At 34.8% G+C, this 18,436-nt stretch overlaps 2 protein-coding genes across 3 annotated transcripts in view; one reads left to right on the top strand and one right to left on the bottom strand.

Moving 5' to 3' along the window:
* The first annotated feature begins 69 nt into the window (after positions 1-69).
* LOC125646998 (uncharacterized) lies at positions 70-8,394 on the top strand. The gene is made up of 6 exons (XM_048873696.2): positions 70-168; positions 2,113-2,237; positions 5,871-5,985; positions 6,496-6,629; positions 7,919-7,995; positions 8,282-8,394. Exons 1-6 carry the CDS (start codon positions 106-108, stop codon positions 8,377-8,379), a joined length of 612 nt encoding a protein of 203 aa, XP_048729653.1. The 5' UTR covers positions 70-105; the 3' UTR covers positions 8,380-8,394.
* A 7,433-nt stretch (positions 8,395-15,827) lies between these two features.
* Positions 15,828-18,436, bottom strand: part of LOC125646990 (importin-7-like) — a 34,494-nt gene continuing 31,885 nt past the window's right edge. The window contains exons 28-29 of one of the 2 annotated variants that reach the window (XR_007359954.2): positions 16,315-18,249; positions 15,828-16,193 (exon numbers count right to left, since the gene is read on the bottom strand). Coding sequence is in view for 1 of the 2 variants with exons in the window: in XM_048873689.2 (XP_048729646.1) it covers positions 18,170-18,249 (80 nt within the window). In the remaining variant the exon portion in view is untranslated. Of the gene's footprint in view, positions 18,250-18,436 lie in introns of both variants that reach the window. The other variant, XM_048873689.2, reaches the window with a different exon arrangement.

The raw sequence follows: 18,436 nt of genomic DNA, 5'->3' as shown, positions 1-18,436 counted from the left end.
TACCGACGTTTTTATATCAGTATACTCTGCTGTTGCTTATTGTTGAAAAGGATAATTTTAAGAATTTTGAGTACGAACTAATAATGCATATCATTTTGTTTGAAAATGGCGACCACAACAACAGATCGTGCAAATGAAATTTTGGGAGATGAGGCTCTTGCTGAGGAAGTAGGTGATATCAAACCAGTCACAAATTATAGCTATCATGTTTTTACTTTTGATTAACATATGAAAACACTGTTCTCGTGGAAGAATTTTCTATAAGATTGACAGTCATGTCCATGCGTGATCAATCATGTAATGACAAAATAAACATCATTATGATCATAATGAGAGTTAGTAAGATTCTCTTTTTTCACATTTATAGGCTTTAATGTTATACATATGCTTATTATTTTATACTAACATGATTTTTTTTAATACAAGACTGTCGGAAGTCTTGTATATTTACGAAGTCCTACTAAGTAGAGAACCCTGGAGAAGTCTAGAGAACCCCCCCGAGATTTTTATTTAATTATTAAAAATGTGAAAACTGACTATATTGATTATTAGTGATAGTACACATATAAATCAAACTGCATTATGAATTTTCATTAATCTAATATGTTGTACGATGTGATCGTTGAGACGAGTGAAGTCCATTAATAACATCTTGCAACACGACTTATAGAAATTTTATCCGCCTCTTCATTTAACGGAGGAAATATAACGTGATGGATGTAAACAATTACATTGTGACGTTATATTAACTGGAATGTTTGTTTTTTCTCTTTCAAAGCAAGCAAAAACAAAATGTTTGAGGCTATGAGAAAGCTTGTCTGGAATTTAAAAACGTTTATGGTACTTTCTAAACAATCTAATTATTTTAATTACGAGATTGTCAATGAAGTATACCGCAGTGACTGTGACATTTTTCCAGAAGCATTATGGGTAATATTCATCTTTTTTTCAGCTTATGTAGAGCAAATCACGTGACTCATGTGTAATCATTGGAGCGAGCTCGTCGCGTTACTTTGCGACGCGAGCTTTGCTCGCTATAACCCATTTTAGTGGAGAAAAGTACTGTCCCTTCAATGCTCATTAATAGTGCGTTCGAGGTCGCCGTTCCCATTGTTCTTGTGCTCCGTTCTTAGAGTCGCGAACGACGAGAACATGTGCGCATGAATGTGTTCTTTGACCACACTACCTATAACTACCTATAGAGTTGGTGTGAGTTCTTGCACCTCAAACCCGTTCCCGGGTTGCATACTCAGCGTTTGGGGTCGACAGGAATTTGTACTCGTATGAAGAACGGCTATCTCGAACACACTCCAATTCATGTAATCTCAATCCCAGTCAATTTAATATAAAGAAAAATTCCGTGGTAATCTGAATACAAATTTACTAGAATTCTATGTCAAGTTTGTTTATTTTGCACACATAAAAAATTTAGCATCTTGACAAATTGCGATGTTTATATTTGAGTACTGTATAATCGGGATCTGTCAAGATCGCAATTTGTCAAGATGCTAAATTGGGTATTACAGAAATTAAAGAGTGGCAAAAGGAGAGTGCATTTCAATACATTGAATAAATGGATTGTAGGTGCATGTATAATATAGATAAAGGCATGGATAATAAAACTGGATGATAGATGAAAATTTGTTAGTTTGTTTATTATTTGTACTATCATCAATAATCAATGTAGTCAAACAGTCTACACATTTGTTATAATTTAAAAAAACCCAGGGTTCTCTGTTAAGTAGGACGAAAAATATTTACATCATGCAGTCAACAACTTTTAACCATCATGAGATAGCCATGACTCCTTTCTTCAACATACGTACAGTATGTTGTTTATAGTTGGATTGGCATTGTGAGATGTCAGTGTGATTGTTTGTGTGGCATAATGCCATTCTGAGTTGTTGTATTATAACCCCCCCCCCTTTTTTTTTTAAAAAGCAAAATCTTGTTGAAATATAGTAATGTATGAAAGCATTCATAATGTATGAATACATTCACATAATCAAATATATGTAAGATTTATTAATAAAAATTAGTATTTATAAATCATGAATTATACAATACTACCAGTATCTATGCTACGCTACAGGTGCTTGGATACTTTTACAGGAACTTCTTGATGAATTAGATAAGGAAGAGATTCCAGCATATATCCGTGAAGCTCGAATGGAGGAGCTGAAAAAACAGACTGCAGACCTTCATCTTATGAAAGAAAAGCAGCATGGTCTTTACACGTATGCCATTAATATGTACCTTAATAATTCTAGAACTTTACTCGTATGCCATTAATACCTTAATAATTCTAGAACTTTACACGTATGCCATTAGCTGCAATAATGTAGCCCTATCCGAAAAAGAAAAAAAAATATCGGAGAGGGCTACATTATTACAGCTAGTATGCCATTAATACCTTAATAATTCTAGAACTTTATTCGTATGCCATTAATACCTCTATATTCTGTATATAGGATTATATATGATTTCCCATAATACAGTTGTCATTGTGATATGTATATTGTATTGTATGCTTTGTTGTTTCTGTTTTCTATGCTTTGTATATTATGTTGAGGAGAGCATATTCCTAGCCCTAGGGCTGTTTGCAATCCTTATTGAATAAATAAAGCATTAAGGTTGATCGATCCTCATGTGATGTCGTAGGTTTTTGCAAAAATCTTTATTAAATTAAACTTTGCGCATGATAGAAATATATCTTTAAGAGGAATTTTATTCACTGCATAAAATAAAAAAACTGGTAAACTATTGATATTGAAAAAAATTATTTTTTCCATAAATAATCAGTTATTTATAATAAAAACAAAATGTTTTCAAGGGCAATAACTCTTATGCTGGTATTTCTTCTACTGCATGTCTATTATACATGATTTCCCCAATATCCGCAATTAATCTGTACATATATCTATGAATCAGCATTGTTTTTTAAACTGTTGACATTTAAAATTTGTCATTTCAACTAGTTTTTATCTATTTTAATTATTCTGTATAACGAAAATATTGATTTTCTGATGTTAACATATACTTCTGTTTTTGTATATCTGACATCTTAAAAAAGGTGGTAGCATGCACATTTTATTTATTAATTAAATAAAACTATACTGAGTGGAAATGAATACAGTTTTTCCACTTTCAACCATTGATATTGATAAGTCACATGAGGATCGATCAACTTAAATCAATTACATATTTTTAACTGTTTAGTTGACATATACATGTATAATGATACTACTAATAGTTAAGATGAATAATTACAAGTTGGGGGTATCTTCTCTGAGTTAATGCAGAACATAGTACATTGGTTTTGGTATTTAACATCTTTGGGACAAGGGGGATGTACATTGTAAATTTCAGGACTCTTACACCCCTGCATAGGACCTTAGGGACAAATTTTCCAAAATCATTAAATAAATAAAGCATTGAATTAACTATATTATTGTAAGGGCTTTATTTGCTCACCAAAATCGACATTCATGCTTTTGTTTTAAGCGTATTTTGTGCAAGAATCTTGATGCAACTCAGTTGTTCTCAGTTTTAGATAAAAATGAAGAAGATGCGAAAATACGACAATATAGCAAACAAAACTTTTCCGTATTTTGACATGAAATGGCTCTTTATTTTACTCAGGTATTCTTCTGGAAGAACAGGCTTGGATAAATTTTTATATATTCAGTGTTCGAAATTAACCATAGACCGATAGACCAAGTCTCTGTCAAATAACACCATGCATGCAGTCTATGCGAATTGTAATTGGGATAGACCAAATTGTCTATGCTGATTTTCTAGATTTGACGCAAAAGAGTTATCCCAAAAGTCAACGTCTGATAAACGTTATGAGGAAAGGAGGACATTGTTATGGAAATGGAAAGAAAATATGCTTTCCAAGTACATGTACATTAGAAGTGAATAATAATGTTTTAAATTTGTGTTGGGTTTTTTTTTTCAATATTGCGGTCTATGCCAATTCGATGAGGTCTAAGTCATCTTGTTTTGGCATAGACCCGTGGTCTATGCCAAGTTTTAAACCATTTTCGAACACTGTATATTTATCATGTTCATCTCATAGATTTATCTTTCTAGATAGTAAAAGTATATAATAGAAAACAAAAAATTTGTCCAAAGCTATGTTCTTTGTTTTATGACATTGAGTTTGCTTATAAAATCGAGAAATTGTTTTAAATGCTACATACTCCTGATGCCAGATATCAGACAAGCTATGTGAACTGTGTATACACCAGATATCAGACAAACTATGTGAACTGTGTATACACCAGATATCAGACAAACTATGTGAACTGTGTATACACCAGATATCAGACAAACTATGTGAACTGTGTATACACCAGATATCAGACAAGCTATGTGAACTGTGTATACACCAGATATCAGACAAACTATGTGAACTGTGTATACACCAGATATCAGACAAACTATGTGAACTGTGTATACACCAGATATCAGACAAACTATGTGAACTGTGTATACACCAGATATCAGACAAACTATGTGAACTGTGTATACACCAGATATCAGACAAACTATGTGAACTGTGTATACACCAGATATCAGACAAGCTATGTGAACTGTGTATACACCAGATATCAGAAAAACTATGTGAACTGTGTATACACCAGATATCAGACAAACTATGTGAACTGTGTATACACCAGATATCAGACAAACTATGTGAACTGTGTATACACCAGATATCAGACAAACTATGTGAACTGTGTATACACCAGATATCAGACAAACTATGTGAACTGTGTATACACCAGATATCAGACAAACTATGTGAACTGTGTATACACCAGATATCAGACAAACTATGTGAACTGTGTATACACCAGATATCAGACAAACTATGTGAACTGTGTATACACCAGATATCAGACAAGCTATGTGAACTGTGTATACACCAGATATCAGACAAACTATGTGAACTGTATATACACCAGATATCAGACAAGCTATGTGAACTGTATATACACCAGATATCAGACAAGCTATGTGAACTGTGTATATGACAGATATCAGACAAACTATGTGAACTGTATTTATATGTCAGATATCAGACAAACTATGTGAACTGTATTTATGTCAGATATCAGACAAACTATGTGAACTGTTTTGGGCATGTTCTGTAGGAAAAAACAGATTTAGTCATCTTTTAAATTAATAAGCTTTCAAATTTAGAGTTTTACAGGGGCCCAGAAAGGCTTAGTTTACATGGATACATTTAAATGCACTAAAAGTGAATGTTAAAGGTTATAATAGATATATTCATCACCTAGAATTGAATATTATGATTTATGATTCCGACACGATTTGTTCTATAATTAAAAGATTAACAATTATACTCTATACCATTGGACCGAATCAACCATGATAATTAATTTTCAGAACATGCACTATCTAAAGATGAGGGAATGAAATAAGATTAAAATATCATAATTTCATTCCCTAAAGTTATTTATTTGTGTGTAGTGTATGTGTGTTCATTTAATCCCATGCAATTAAAATTGATGTAACCATCGTTTGTAGTCACGCATCTTTCCTCAGTGTGCAATTGTGGTGCAGATGTCAGCTGACCTTCACTTTAAATCTACACAAGTGTACTGTATATATCTGCACTGATTGAATACAGACATGAGTTATGTTTTGTCAGTCAAAGATTTTATCTAGATGTCAGTGTGCAGTTTAATAAACTCTTTCATAAGGCGCATGTATTATGCTTAATATTAACCAATGGAGAAGGCTTATATAGGCAATACCTGTTGTCTAATCCATTTATGTTTTATGCATAATAAAATATTGTTTAATAAATTAAAAGAAGGAAATGGTGAAAATTTCAGAGAGATCCCAGTGGAGAAGGGATTTCTAGATTTAACTACACAAGAAGAGAGGTGTGTCATCCACTTTTTTCATGAAGATTTCAGGAGTTGTGCAATAATGGACACACACTTAGAGGTAATATGTGAAACAAGATGTGATATCATTTACAAAATATCCTCAAGAAACACTGCTGCACTGAAGTCATATAACTTTGAAAATACACATGGTAGTGTTAAGTTTGTTTGAACCATGGGGTTCATGAAACCACTGTTACATGGGGGGGTTGGGGGGTGGGGGTTATAACATTGGAAGATTTAGAAATAATCTCAACATGAAACTATACAGTTTGTCATTTCATATTTACTGTTTGTGTATAAACTTATTCAAACAATGCCCCCCTGGGGCCAGGGTATACCTATATAATATTGGGTTTGGATATTTCCTTTTGAGTACGGAATTCAGAATTTTATTATCAAGAACAACATAGTTATGATTCATTTACTTTTCATTAAAGCAATGTGACTCAGGTGAAGGTAAGTTTGTGGCATAAGTTGTACTAAACCTCTTGTTTTCATTAAGATGTAATTTTTTCAGAATATACTTAAAAGTATTAACATGTAATTGTATATTTATTTATTTTTTCAGGCATTGACAAAGAAGTACTTTGAGACAAAATTTGCCAAGATAAATGTGGATAAAGCAAAGTATTTTGTAGAAAAGCTCAAGATTCGAGTGTTACCTGCAGTGTTGTGTTTCAAAAATGGAGTTGTTGTAGACAGGTATTACATGTATATTCTATTTCAAAATGTGATATTATAGTTTTTAGTTTTATGCCCAGTTGAAACAATGAGCTTTGTCTATCAGTCGTGTTTTAATTAATTCACCATATAATACCTCTTTTAATATGCAATGATAATTAAGGAGGTACTCTACATTGTCATAATGGATGACTTCCTATAAAATCATGGATGAAAATATTAATATATCAGCAATATTTGTCTATTCATTCATTAAAAAAAATATCTCCTAGCTGAGTACGTCAGTTGGTTAGTACGTCAACTGCTGAACTGTAGGTCGCGGGTTTGGGTCTAGCATGATTTCTTTCTACTAAAACGTCATTTTTTGACTAAATGAAGTAAATTTAAATTTCTCTGGTGTACGTAGCATACCTCCTTAAGGGCCTTGCAATAGGCAGGTGCTGTAGCTGTGGTGACCAGCCTGTGTGCATGCATCCATGCAAATGTTTTGTGGACTTTTTTCGGCTATCCATGCATCTGTAACAGGAAGGGAGAAAATGCAATGGAGTAGACCAGGATTCTAACCTGGGCCCCCTGAATTTCTAGTCACTATATATCAGCCCATGTTCTACGTACCACCTTAGCTCTCTGGCGTCTGGCAATTGAACCTGTCTGACCGCTACATTCCTTCCTCCTTAAATTGTCTTCATCCTTGAAGACATACGACCCAGATTTTTTTGCCCCATGCAGGACAGGACAGGACAGAGATGGTCAATGGCACCAAACGTAACAGGGAGGGAGAAAATGCAATGGACCAGACTGGGATTCGAACCCAAACATGAATTTCTAGTCAGGTGTTCTACCAACTGAGCTATTTAGCCACCGGCGATCAAACCCGACTGACCGCTACACATCTATTGAATTGAAAATTTATACATTAACTTATCAATGGGTAGTAGGTCTAGTTTGAGCTTTGTTTGCGTTATGGACTTTGAGCTTAGTAACTTTCAGGGACTTTATAGTTTTCCAGACTTGCAACTAGTGAAATGAAAATTTATATATGAACTTACATCAATGGGTTACAGATCAGGTTGGATTCTCCTTTATGAAAATAATGCCAAGTTCAGGGACCTCTTGTGATGCTTGGCCATAATCATGATATCTAGTTTAGCTATTCAGAATTGTTCTGACAATATTTATACAAAAATGTGAATACTGTTCATCTGGTTTCATTAATTTTTGTTGAATGCAAATTTTCATTGTTTTCTTGAGTGATGAAATCAGTATACATGATTTTTGTTTGATCTGTGTTTTTTTTTGTTTTTGTTTAGGATAGTTGGTTTTGAAGAGCTTGGAGACACAGACAACTTTCCTACCTCAGTGTTAGAAAAACGACTTGGAAAATCAGGTACACATGAACGAACCTTTTCAGAAAGTAGAGTGTACGTGTTATAAAGTCGACGTAGTTTTGTCATAACTCTGGATTTATGTTTTTAGTTTAGTCTGCAGTTTCACAACTCCGCAGATTTGTTCTCATTGAAAATAATTAAATTTTTGATATTTTCATTGAACTTAAATTGATCTCAACATTTTATCATTTCATATTGTCAGGATTCTGTGTGAACTGTAGTTTTAAATATCCATAGGCAGTTGTAAACTTCTGTTACTCATGTTAACATGTCTATGTATTGTAGGTATAATTGAAGTTCCAGAAGTCAGACCTACCAATAAAACTGTTTTCGGATTTGATAAAACGTCAGAAGATTGTTCAAGCGATGAAGATGACTATTAAATATATCTTACAGACTTCTGCTTGTTTTAAAAGTTACAAAATTATAATTTAAATGGAGTGGGTTTTTCCACTTCAGCTCAAATTTACAAACAAAGGAATAGATGCCGTCAACATAAGCAACATTCTTTATCATAAAAGGGTTCAGTTGTGTATTCCAACTTATTTCAAGTTCAAGTCTACACCCTGAATTTCCTACAGCTATACTTCTACTATTGCATTCAAACTTTTAATTATAAACAAACTTTGCAGTGCTTAGATATATACCATCTTATACGTAATCCACCTCCATGTTCTTGTTCTTTATCTTCTTTCAACTATAGTCCAGCTGGACATGTCATTACTGGTGATGTTGATATAGTTGAAAAATGAGGACCTCAAATCATTTATTATAAAAGGTCCGAAATACAGAGAACCTCGGTCTTTCAATTGGCGACAGAACTTCACCTCTATTATGAATTCTGTCAAAGATTATGCCAGACGATGGGCTAAATATGAAAAAGAAGAACTTGATACATTGTCAGAATGGTTAAAAGCATAAGAGGAATATTAAAATCCTGTATTAGACATATTAAAACAAAAGTACGTACCATCTATCCTTCTGTGTTTAGTAAACCAGAAGTGATAAAAGAATTAGATAGGTAACATGAGAAATATGTTTTGGTTCCAGCTGACAAAGCTTGTAACAACATTGTCTTTGTTTGTAAGGCTCATTATTACAACTGTATTTTAAACGAACTTGGCATTAATTCCACTTTTGGTAATCGTACTTATACTCCAACTGCCCTTTCAAAATATGAAATTCTTCAAAACCATGCTTCAGTTTTAGACACATTTAAATCCCAGTCAATGGATCAAATGAAAATGAGTTACCGTACCTATACTGGATTCCTAAACTACACAAAAACCCTTACAAAGATACATTGCTGGATCCAGTAAGTGCTCTACCAAGAATATTAACAGCTGTGGAGGAGAAACTTCAAACTTACTGTGCGACTACATATTCAAGAAGTGGTGTTAATCAAATCATTCTGGATTCTAAAATATTCTTAAGAACTTTTACACAACCATTCCTCACGATAAATTAAAGACTACTGGTAGACTTTTTGACGTCATAGACAATTGCTTCTTTAACAAAAATGGAAAACAGAAATATTCACATCTAGTGATCAGTCATCCAAAAATTACTTTGTTAAACACCACTCTGATTCCATGCACAAGTACTCTGAAGTTGAAATAAAAAATATGCCAGAGTTCCTCTTTGACTATATCTTCGTGGTATTTGGTGATCAGGTCTTCCAACAGCCTGTTGGAATTCCCATGGGCACGAATTGTGCTCCTTTGTTAGCTGACTTATCTATATTCATATGAAGCAGAATTTATTCAAAAACTTCTACGTGAGAAGAAAAAATCTCTTGCTGTGACCTTCAATTCGACATTTAGATATATCGACGTTTTGTCTATTAACAATAACTTTCATTCATATGTCGATTCAATATATCCCTGTGAGCTTGAAACAAAAGACACCACAAAGTCGTCCACTTCTGCTTCATACTTCGATATTTTATTGAAAGTAGACATTAATGGCAAACTGACAACTCAACTGTATGACAAACGGGATGATTTCAGCTTCTCCATCGTCAACTTCCCATGTTTCTGTAGCAATATATTCCATTATCACCTGCATATGGTGTTTATATATCTCAACTGATTCGATATGCAAGAGCTTGTTCTGGGTATAGTAAGTTTTTAAATCGAGGTAAGCTACTGACAAACAAGTTAATGGTACAGGGATTTCAACAGTCTCGATTGAAGTCAGCATTTCGCAAATTCTATGGTCGTTATAACGATCTAGTTCGTCAATACAACCTCACAAATGCTGTCTGACGTGTTTCATACCGATTGTTAAGCCGTTCTTGGCACACTGATTTTGACTGCGGATAACTCCGTTTACCTGATCAGGATATAGGGCTCACGGCGGGTGTGACCGGTCAACAGGGGATGCTTACTCCTCCTAGGCACCTGATCCCACCTCTGGTGTGTCCAGAGGTCCGTGTTTGCCCAACTATCTATTTTGTATTGCTTGTAGGAGTTATGAGATTGATCACTGTTCGTTATCTTCACCTTGCATTGATCACTGTTCGTTATCTTCACCTTTCATACTATATACATCCACAAGGCATGTTCTGAGTGACCTTAACATTTGCAAAATGACCTTGGTCCTAAAGTCAATTGCCTGTTACTTAATTGTGCGATATATGATAAAAATGTTGAAGTAAGGAAGAACTACGCACTAACTCTGGATTCCTGCCTACATTTTCAATAGTGCAGATTCAAGTTTGTTAAAATCATGGCCCCTGGGGGTAGATTGGGGCCATAACAGGGATCAAAGTTTTGCATGCGAATGTATATAGGGAAAATCTTTAAATATGGGCCAAGGTGACTCAGGTGAGCGATGTTGCCCATGGGCCTCTTGTGATTATCTCTCCTTTGAAGAGGGCATGATCCTTCAGTTGAACAAACTTGAATCCCCTTCAATCAAGGATGATTTTAACCAAGTTTAATTGAAATTGGCCCAGTGGTTCTGGAGAAATCGAAAGTATGAACGGGTGATCAGAAAAGCTCACTTGGCTAAATAGTATGAAACCAAGATGTGTTCTCTAAAGGGGCATGGACAGAATTTGAGTTGAAAATTTTCAAATTCTAAATTTGAATACTAGTTGTTGAGTTACAAGCGTCAGATACAGCACTCGCTATTCTTTGAATTGTAAACAAGGCTCGTGCCATGTTTTTGTGTACATATAGATGGCCTAATAGAAAATAACATGTTTAAAAGAAAATTGAGATGTGCCAAACACTATAGAAACTATTTACTAGAAACTATTTAATTGTATTCAGAATTAACTTGTGAATTGAAAAAAATCTGCTTGAAACGAACTTTTACTTGTATATTTAACATGTAAACAAAAACAAGGCACGAACCTTAATTACATAACAATTAAGTAATTGTGAGCTCTGCATCTCTTATGTACCTTGACAACTGATATTCAAATTTTTGCTAACTATTAGAAATACCTTAGTTAAGCAATCTAAACATTAAATAAGAGGCCCATGGCCACATCGCTCACCTGGGTCACCTTGGCCCATATCTGAAGACTATATATTTGCATGTAAAACCTTAGTCGCTATTGTGGCTCCAACCTAACCCTGGAGGCCATGATTTGAACAAACTTGAATCTGCACTATGTCAGAAAGCTTTCATGTAAATATCAACTCTTCTGGCTCGGTGGTTCTTTTGAAGATGTTTAAAGATTTTCCCTATATATTTCTATGTAAAACTTTGATCCCCTATTGTGGTCCTAACCTACTCCGGGGGCCAAGATTCGTGCAAACTTGAATCTGCACTATGTCAGGAAGTTTTTATGTAAATTTCAGCTCTTCTGGCTCAGTGGTTCTTACTCAGGTGAACTATTGCAGTTGCATGGTTGTCGTCCGACGTCGTGCGTTAACATTTGAACATTTTTTACTTCTTAATAACTACTAGTCCAATTCTTTTCATATTTGGCATGAAGCATCTTTGGGACAAGAGGGATATAAATTGTAAATTCCAGGACTCCGGCACCCCTGGGGCCCTATGGGTGGGGCAAAAACTGTCCAAAATTGACCAATTTTCAAAAAAATCTTCTCAAGAACCGCACACGTGTAAGAAAAACTAAATGCATAGTGATGTAGAGCAGGAAGGCTTCTACCAAAATTGTAAATTTCATGATCCCGGGGTAGGGGTTCTGACTCCAGGGTGGGGCCAAACTTGGTATATAGTGTTTAGGTGTAAAATACTTAAATAACATCTTCTTTACTGCTAGTGATACTAAATTGAAACTAAATAGATATTTAGAAAGAACAGGTTCTCCTTTACCAAATTATGAATTTGATGATCCCAGGGGTAGGGGTTTTGGTATCAGGGTGGGGCCAAAATGGTCAGTTATTAAATGTGTGAATAGACATTTTTAACTTCTTCTTGATAACTATCATTCCGATTCTTTTTAAATTTGGTATGAAGCATCTTTGGGATAAGGGGGATATAAATTGTAAATTTCAGGAATCCTGCACTCCTGGGGCCTTAAGGGTGGGGCAAAAACTGCCCAAAATTGACAAATTTTCAAAAATCTTATTCTCTACAACCACACATGTTTAAGAAAAACCAAATGCATAGTGATGTAGAGCAGGAAAGCCTCTACCAAAATTGTAAATTTCATGATCCCCGGGGTAGGGGTTCTGACCCCAGGGCGGGGCCAAACTTACTATATAGTGTTTATGTGTACAACACTTAAATAATATCTTCTTTAGTCTTATTGATACTAAATTGAAACTAAATGGATATTTAGAAAGAGCAGGTAGTCCTTTACCAAAATTATAAATTTGATGATACCCGGGGTAGGGGTTCTGACCCCAGGGTTGGGCCAAACTTAGTATACAGTATTTATTTGTATGTTGACTGATACTGTATAAAATCTAAATGCATACTTATGAATAGCAGAAAAGGGTGTACAAAAAATGGTAATTTTACAACCCAGGGTTTTGACTCTAGGATGGGTCAAAATTAGTCGTATCACGCTAACACAAATTTACACAATTCACCTTCGCGCAGACAAGCGCGAGATGTGTAAAGTTGCGTTAGCGTGACTGCGCGAAGGCGAGTTGTGAAAAGTTGTGTTGGCGCGAAGGCGCGTTGCTTGTTGGCGTGACGGCGCGAAAGCGCGTTGCTTGTTGGCGTGAGAGCGCGAAGGTGCGTTGCTTGTTGGCTATCCGGACACCATACAAATTAAATCTTGAACAAAAGTTGGCAATATATCGAGGGACCACTGTATCTAATTCGTATTAATAACACTAAAGAAGATATTATTTAAATGTTTTACATGTATATACTATATATTCCAACTTTGGCCCCACCCTGGAGTCAAAACCTCTACCGCGGGGATCATGAAATTAACAATTTTCGTAGAGGCCTTCCTGCTCTACATCACTATGCATTTACTTTTTCTTACAATTGTGGTTGTAAAAAAAGATTCAACATTTGTCTCGCCCCCATAGGTGCAAGAGTCACACATTTCCAATATGTCCACAAGATGCTTCTTACCCAAATTTGTAAAGTTATCAAGAGTACCGCAAACGGTGCAATATACGACCGTTGGACAGTGAAATTGAACCTGGAAGCATTTTGTGTACTCTGAATTGATACAACACACATTCTGAATAGAAAAGCCTTATACAGGTTGGGAAGACTTCCCCTATAGCGAGATATTCTCGCTAAAACGCGATTATCCCTCTCTAGCGAGAAATAAACATTACCATAAACAGGTGTTTTGGCGTATGGCAAATCCCGTGCAACGCTGAATAAGTGCGACACGTACTCAACGTGAAGCGAATTTCTATGAAATTGACAACATAGTGAAGAAATTTCATATCAAAGTTGCTGCGTAAGAGAGAAGCAGTCTGAAATCCAATACACATCGTGAGTGTTTTTGTTTTGATTAATATATTTGCAGAAGTATAACACATTTTCTTCTTTTCACGTGAAACACGAAGAGATATTTTCCATGGGTGTTTTTCTCGGTTGTAGGGATATATTTACTCTCGCTAGAGAGGGATAATCACGTTTTGGCGAGCATATCTCGCTAATGGGGAAGTGTTCCCAACCTGTTATAGTGAGTCATGGTGCACCAATCCATCTGACATGTAAACTGATTATGTATTCCACCAAGAGTGAGGTTGTGACAAAATGTAAGAGATGATAAAAAGTCGAGGAAACCATTTTATCTACTTTTAGCCTTAAAGTAGGTCATGGTGCACCAATTACTAGCAAGTTAAATGTGAACCGATTATGCATTTCTCTATAAGGGAGGTTGCGACTAAATTTCAGAGCAATACTAAAACAAATCTGGAAAACTTTGACCTACTTCTACCCCTAAAATACTGTAGGTCATAGTGCGCCAATCCAGCTGAAATGTTAACAGCACTTGTCTTCCTCCGAGAGGAAGCCTTTGACTAAATATCAGTATCCGTAATGAAAAAAAAAAAAAACAAAAAAACTATTTCCCCCCAAAAGTAGGTCATGGATGGACCAATCCAGCTGAAATGCAAACTGATTTTGTATTCCTCCGAGAGGAAGCCTTTGACTAAATATCAGGGCAATATCTGTATCCATAATAAGACCGGAAAACTGTTTGACCTAGTTTTAAGGTGAAAAGTAGGTCAAGGATGGACCAATCCAGCTGAAATGCAAACTGACCTTGTATCCCTCGAAGAGAAATCCTTTGACTAAATTTCAGTGCAATATCTGTATCCATAATGAACAAAAAAAAAAAGCCCAGACACTGTTTCACCTACTTTTAGTCCTAATGTAAGTCACAGACGGATGGACCAGTCAAGCTGAAATGCAAACTGAACTCGGTTTTTCTCTGAAAGGAAGCTAATGCGTAAATTTCAGGGCAACATCTGTAATGAAAACAAGATGTGTTTGTGAAACACAAATGCCCCCGATAATGGCCAAGGGCAAATATCTTGGTACCAGTAGAAAGATCTTGTCAAAAGAAATGCTCATGTATAATATGAAAGCTCTAATATTTACCATTTAGAAGTTATGACCAATGTAAAAAAAAATTAAAAGTTAAATGTCAAAGTGAAAAGGTTTAATACCAACGGAAAGGTCTTGTCACAAGGAACACTCATGTGAAATATCAAATCTATCACTTATTGTTCAAAAGTTATTAGCAAGGTTCAAAAAGTAGGTCAAACTCCAAGGTCAAGGGGTCAAAAATGTTGGTACCCACGGAAAGGTCTTGTCACAAGGAATACTCATGTGAAATATCAAAGCTCTATCACTTACTGTTCAAGTTATTAGCAAGGTTAAAGTTTCAGACAGAATGAGACAGGACAAAAACAATATGTCCCCCCCCCCCTCCTCGGGGGCATAAAAAGTCCGGAAAAAAAAAGAATGGACCAATCCAGCTGAAATGCAAACTCACTCTTACAGCTGTTCAATTCTTGAGGGAGATTTTGTGACCAAATTTCAAAGTTGTAGATGCATTCGTAAGGGAAAAGTCTGGAAAACAAGATCTGGGATAGACAGCCAGTGCCATAACATACATGTAATACGTCCCGTCTAATGAAGAGCGTATAAAAATGTTCAAATGGTGACAGACGACAGATGCAGACCAATTGCAATAGGTTACCGAAGTTTACTCATGTGGGCTAAAAGCTGTTGAAATAAACTTTTTTGTTGAACATCTTGACCTTTCCAAAATGACCGCGAGAGACCTTGATCCAGAAGTCCTAAAGGAACAATCCAATTTCTGATGAAAGGTCTAGGAGAGATGAGCTTGGACGGACAGACATGACAGCAACTATATGCCTGCCTGAGAATTTTGTCGGAAGCCTAAAAATCCAACACATTTCATTTTTCAGTCAAGATTTATTGAACATGAATTTATGTGAAACATGATAAATAATTTTGCCTCATGAAATCTAAATATCTAAAAATATAGCATTTTTACACTATCTCCAATATGAATTTTTGTTTTAAATACAATTTTGTAATAAAATGCAGACCTGTACGTTAGACATACCGTATTCCATTAGTGTGCTAAACAACGGATCACCTTACATAGATTCCAGTCAACACAATAAGCAAACTAAATTTACCTTCACTAAAAGAAATTCCTTAATTTAAAAAAAAAAAAAAAAAATTTAAAAATGCAAAAACAATAGCAAATGTCAGAGCCAACGTGCAGGTGAGAAGCATGTTACATCCACAGGCACTCGACGTTTTAAATATCTATAATAAAAAAAAAATTGTCTTCCCGTAAACATAATATTATGTTTACAGGAAGACAATTTTTTTAATTATAGATATTTAAAACGTCGAGTGCCTGTGGTTACATCAACAATTAAAAATGTGTTGACTACTTTTACAGCTTAGGAGTTCATACTAACCATACAAAAAGCCATTTATTACTTGTTTCACTTCACAATCTGTGCAACAAACAGATCTAAAGATAACACAAAACAATCTGTAAAGGATTTCTTTCACTGTATTTGCTTGCCTTTCCAACTATTTCTTTTTAGGTAATACATTTGGATTGAATGGGTACCATGGTCCACCTTTCCATATCTCGCGTGTGGACTGGTGTTCTCAATAACTCCAATCACATTTGCAACCAAAAAAGGATAATCTAAGAACACTAAATTTGCCATTTTCTTGTCAATTACAATGAATTTGACAGCTTCTGGCTACTGATTTTGAACAAACTAAATTCCCACAAAAGGACAAGCCACATCATGGCGTAAAAAGCTTATAGTATAAATTTAATGACAGCAGTTTTCCAACAGCTTGTTTGATAACACTTAAGACTAGAACACGGTAGAAGGCTAATAGGTTATACTTTGTTAGTTTTTTGGAGTAAGCACACGACCCTCGCACACACACATATATATTGCACAATCAGCATATTCAGTGCTGTGGGAAGGTTTACTCTTTATGTTGTTATTATGAGCAAATACAAGAAAATACTGGAAATAAACATTACACATGTACCACAGGTTTAATTCACTAGGTTTTGTTTCACACTCTGTAAGACTGCATCTGAAATTGAATCCACAAATTGTAGCTACATATGTTGGGACATATTTTTTTGATTTCCAATCTTATTTTTTTCCTTCCTACAACACTATTATGCATTAATACTTACACAAAATAATTTGAGCTACTGCCTATATGTACACATTATAATCACATCTACCTTATTTTTGGCAAAATCTTATAAATCAGAAATTATCATAACTTCTGTTCAATTTCTACATGTACAACAAAGATTAGTTTAAACTACAGAGAAGGATGCTGAATCAATAATTTTTAGTAGATTTTCTCGATATGGAACAATTCCATCTGTATTTATGTGCAGTATTATAGAGAACTCTTGGAATGCTGTAACAAATTATGGAACAAAAATAAAACAAAACAAGACGGACAATACATAGAATTGGTTATAACATACTGAATCTCTTTCTGTGAACTTCTCAGTGGTTTTATTTGTTGTTGAACATACACAGAGGAACTGCACATACACGCACATTATTTCTTTACATCTCCAGTCTCTAACACACACATAACACTGTTGTCATGATAGAACAAAACTTTTTCCTGGATCTATATAGCATCAACAAAAAAAAACCAACATAATTTTTGCCAATACAAGCCATAATGTAAAGGGAAATCTCTGTTCAGTATTTAAATTACTATACAAGTTCTTTATAATTTACAGTTATAAATATACACATAAATGGAAAGGTTATCTTGGTAGTTTTATCTTCTGTCTCTGATTTTCTTGGTGATGTGTTAGTCCAGTAGTAGACGTATAAATAATAACTCGGCACTATTTCAGTCAGGGAAACACTTTAGCACTCCTCAAATAGCAGACAGAATATGAAGCAGATGAAAACAACCCGTTTTTCTCAGTTTAAAACTGAAGTTCACATCACAAGGATGCATTTCACAAAAAGCTTTTTCATGAACGGAAAATGGCATGAAAGTTTGAATCAAAAACACATGCAAAGAAATTTAAAACTAAAGTAAGAGAATACTTTAGTTGAATTTCACTACAGACAACAATTCCTGAAAAATTCAACACATTTTGCCTTCAATTTCAGAAAGCGTGCCTGTAACACTGGCTTTAAAATCTTCATCACATATTGGGAGATATGTACCAGGAGTTACACTGTTGTAATTAAACCATGGTTAAGATCCAAATTCGAAACTTGCTGGCACACTCGTCTGATGAAATACATATCCACCCCTTTCTTCAATCTTCCTGGACTCTGAAAGACCAGATACATATATATCTACAGTATCTGACAAAATAACTAACAGCAGGAAAATTACTGCCTTAACATCAAATGCAGCTACATACTGAACATAAATTTGAATAAGTTCACCCAATTAAAGACTTCGAAAATCTTCAAAATTCATTTCTTTGCTTTAAAATGTACAATACCCAAGTAAAAT

This window comes from Ostrea edulis, chromosome 6 (assembly GCF_947568905.1).
Source record: "Ostrea edulis chromosome 6, xbOstEdul1.1, whole genome shotgun sequence".
Classification (NCBI taxonomy): Eukaryota; Metazoa; Mollusca; class Bivalvia; order Ostreida; family Ostreidae; genus Ostrea; species Ostrea edulis.
Note: the sequence above shows the minus strand (reverse complement) of the source record. Positions and strands in the feature narration are given on the sequence as shown.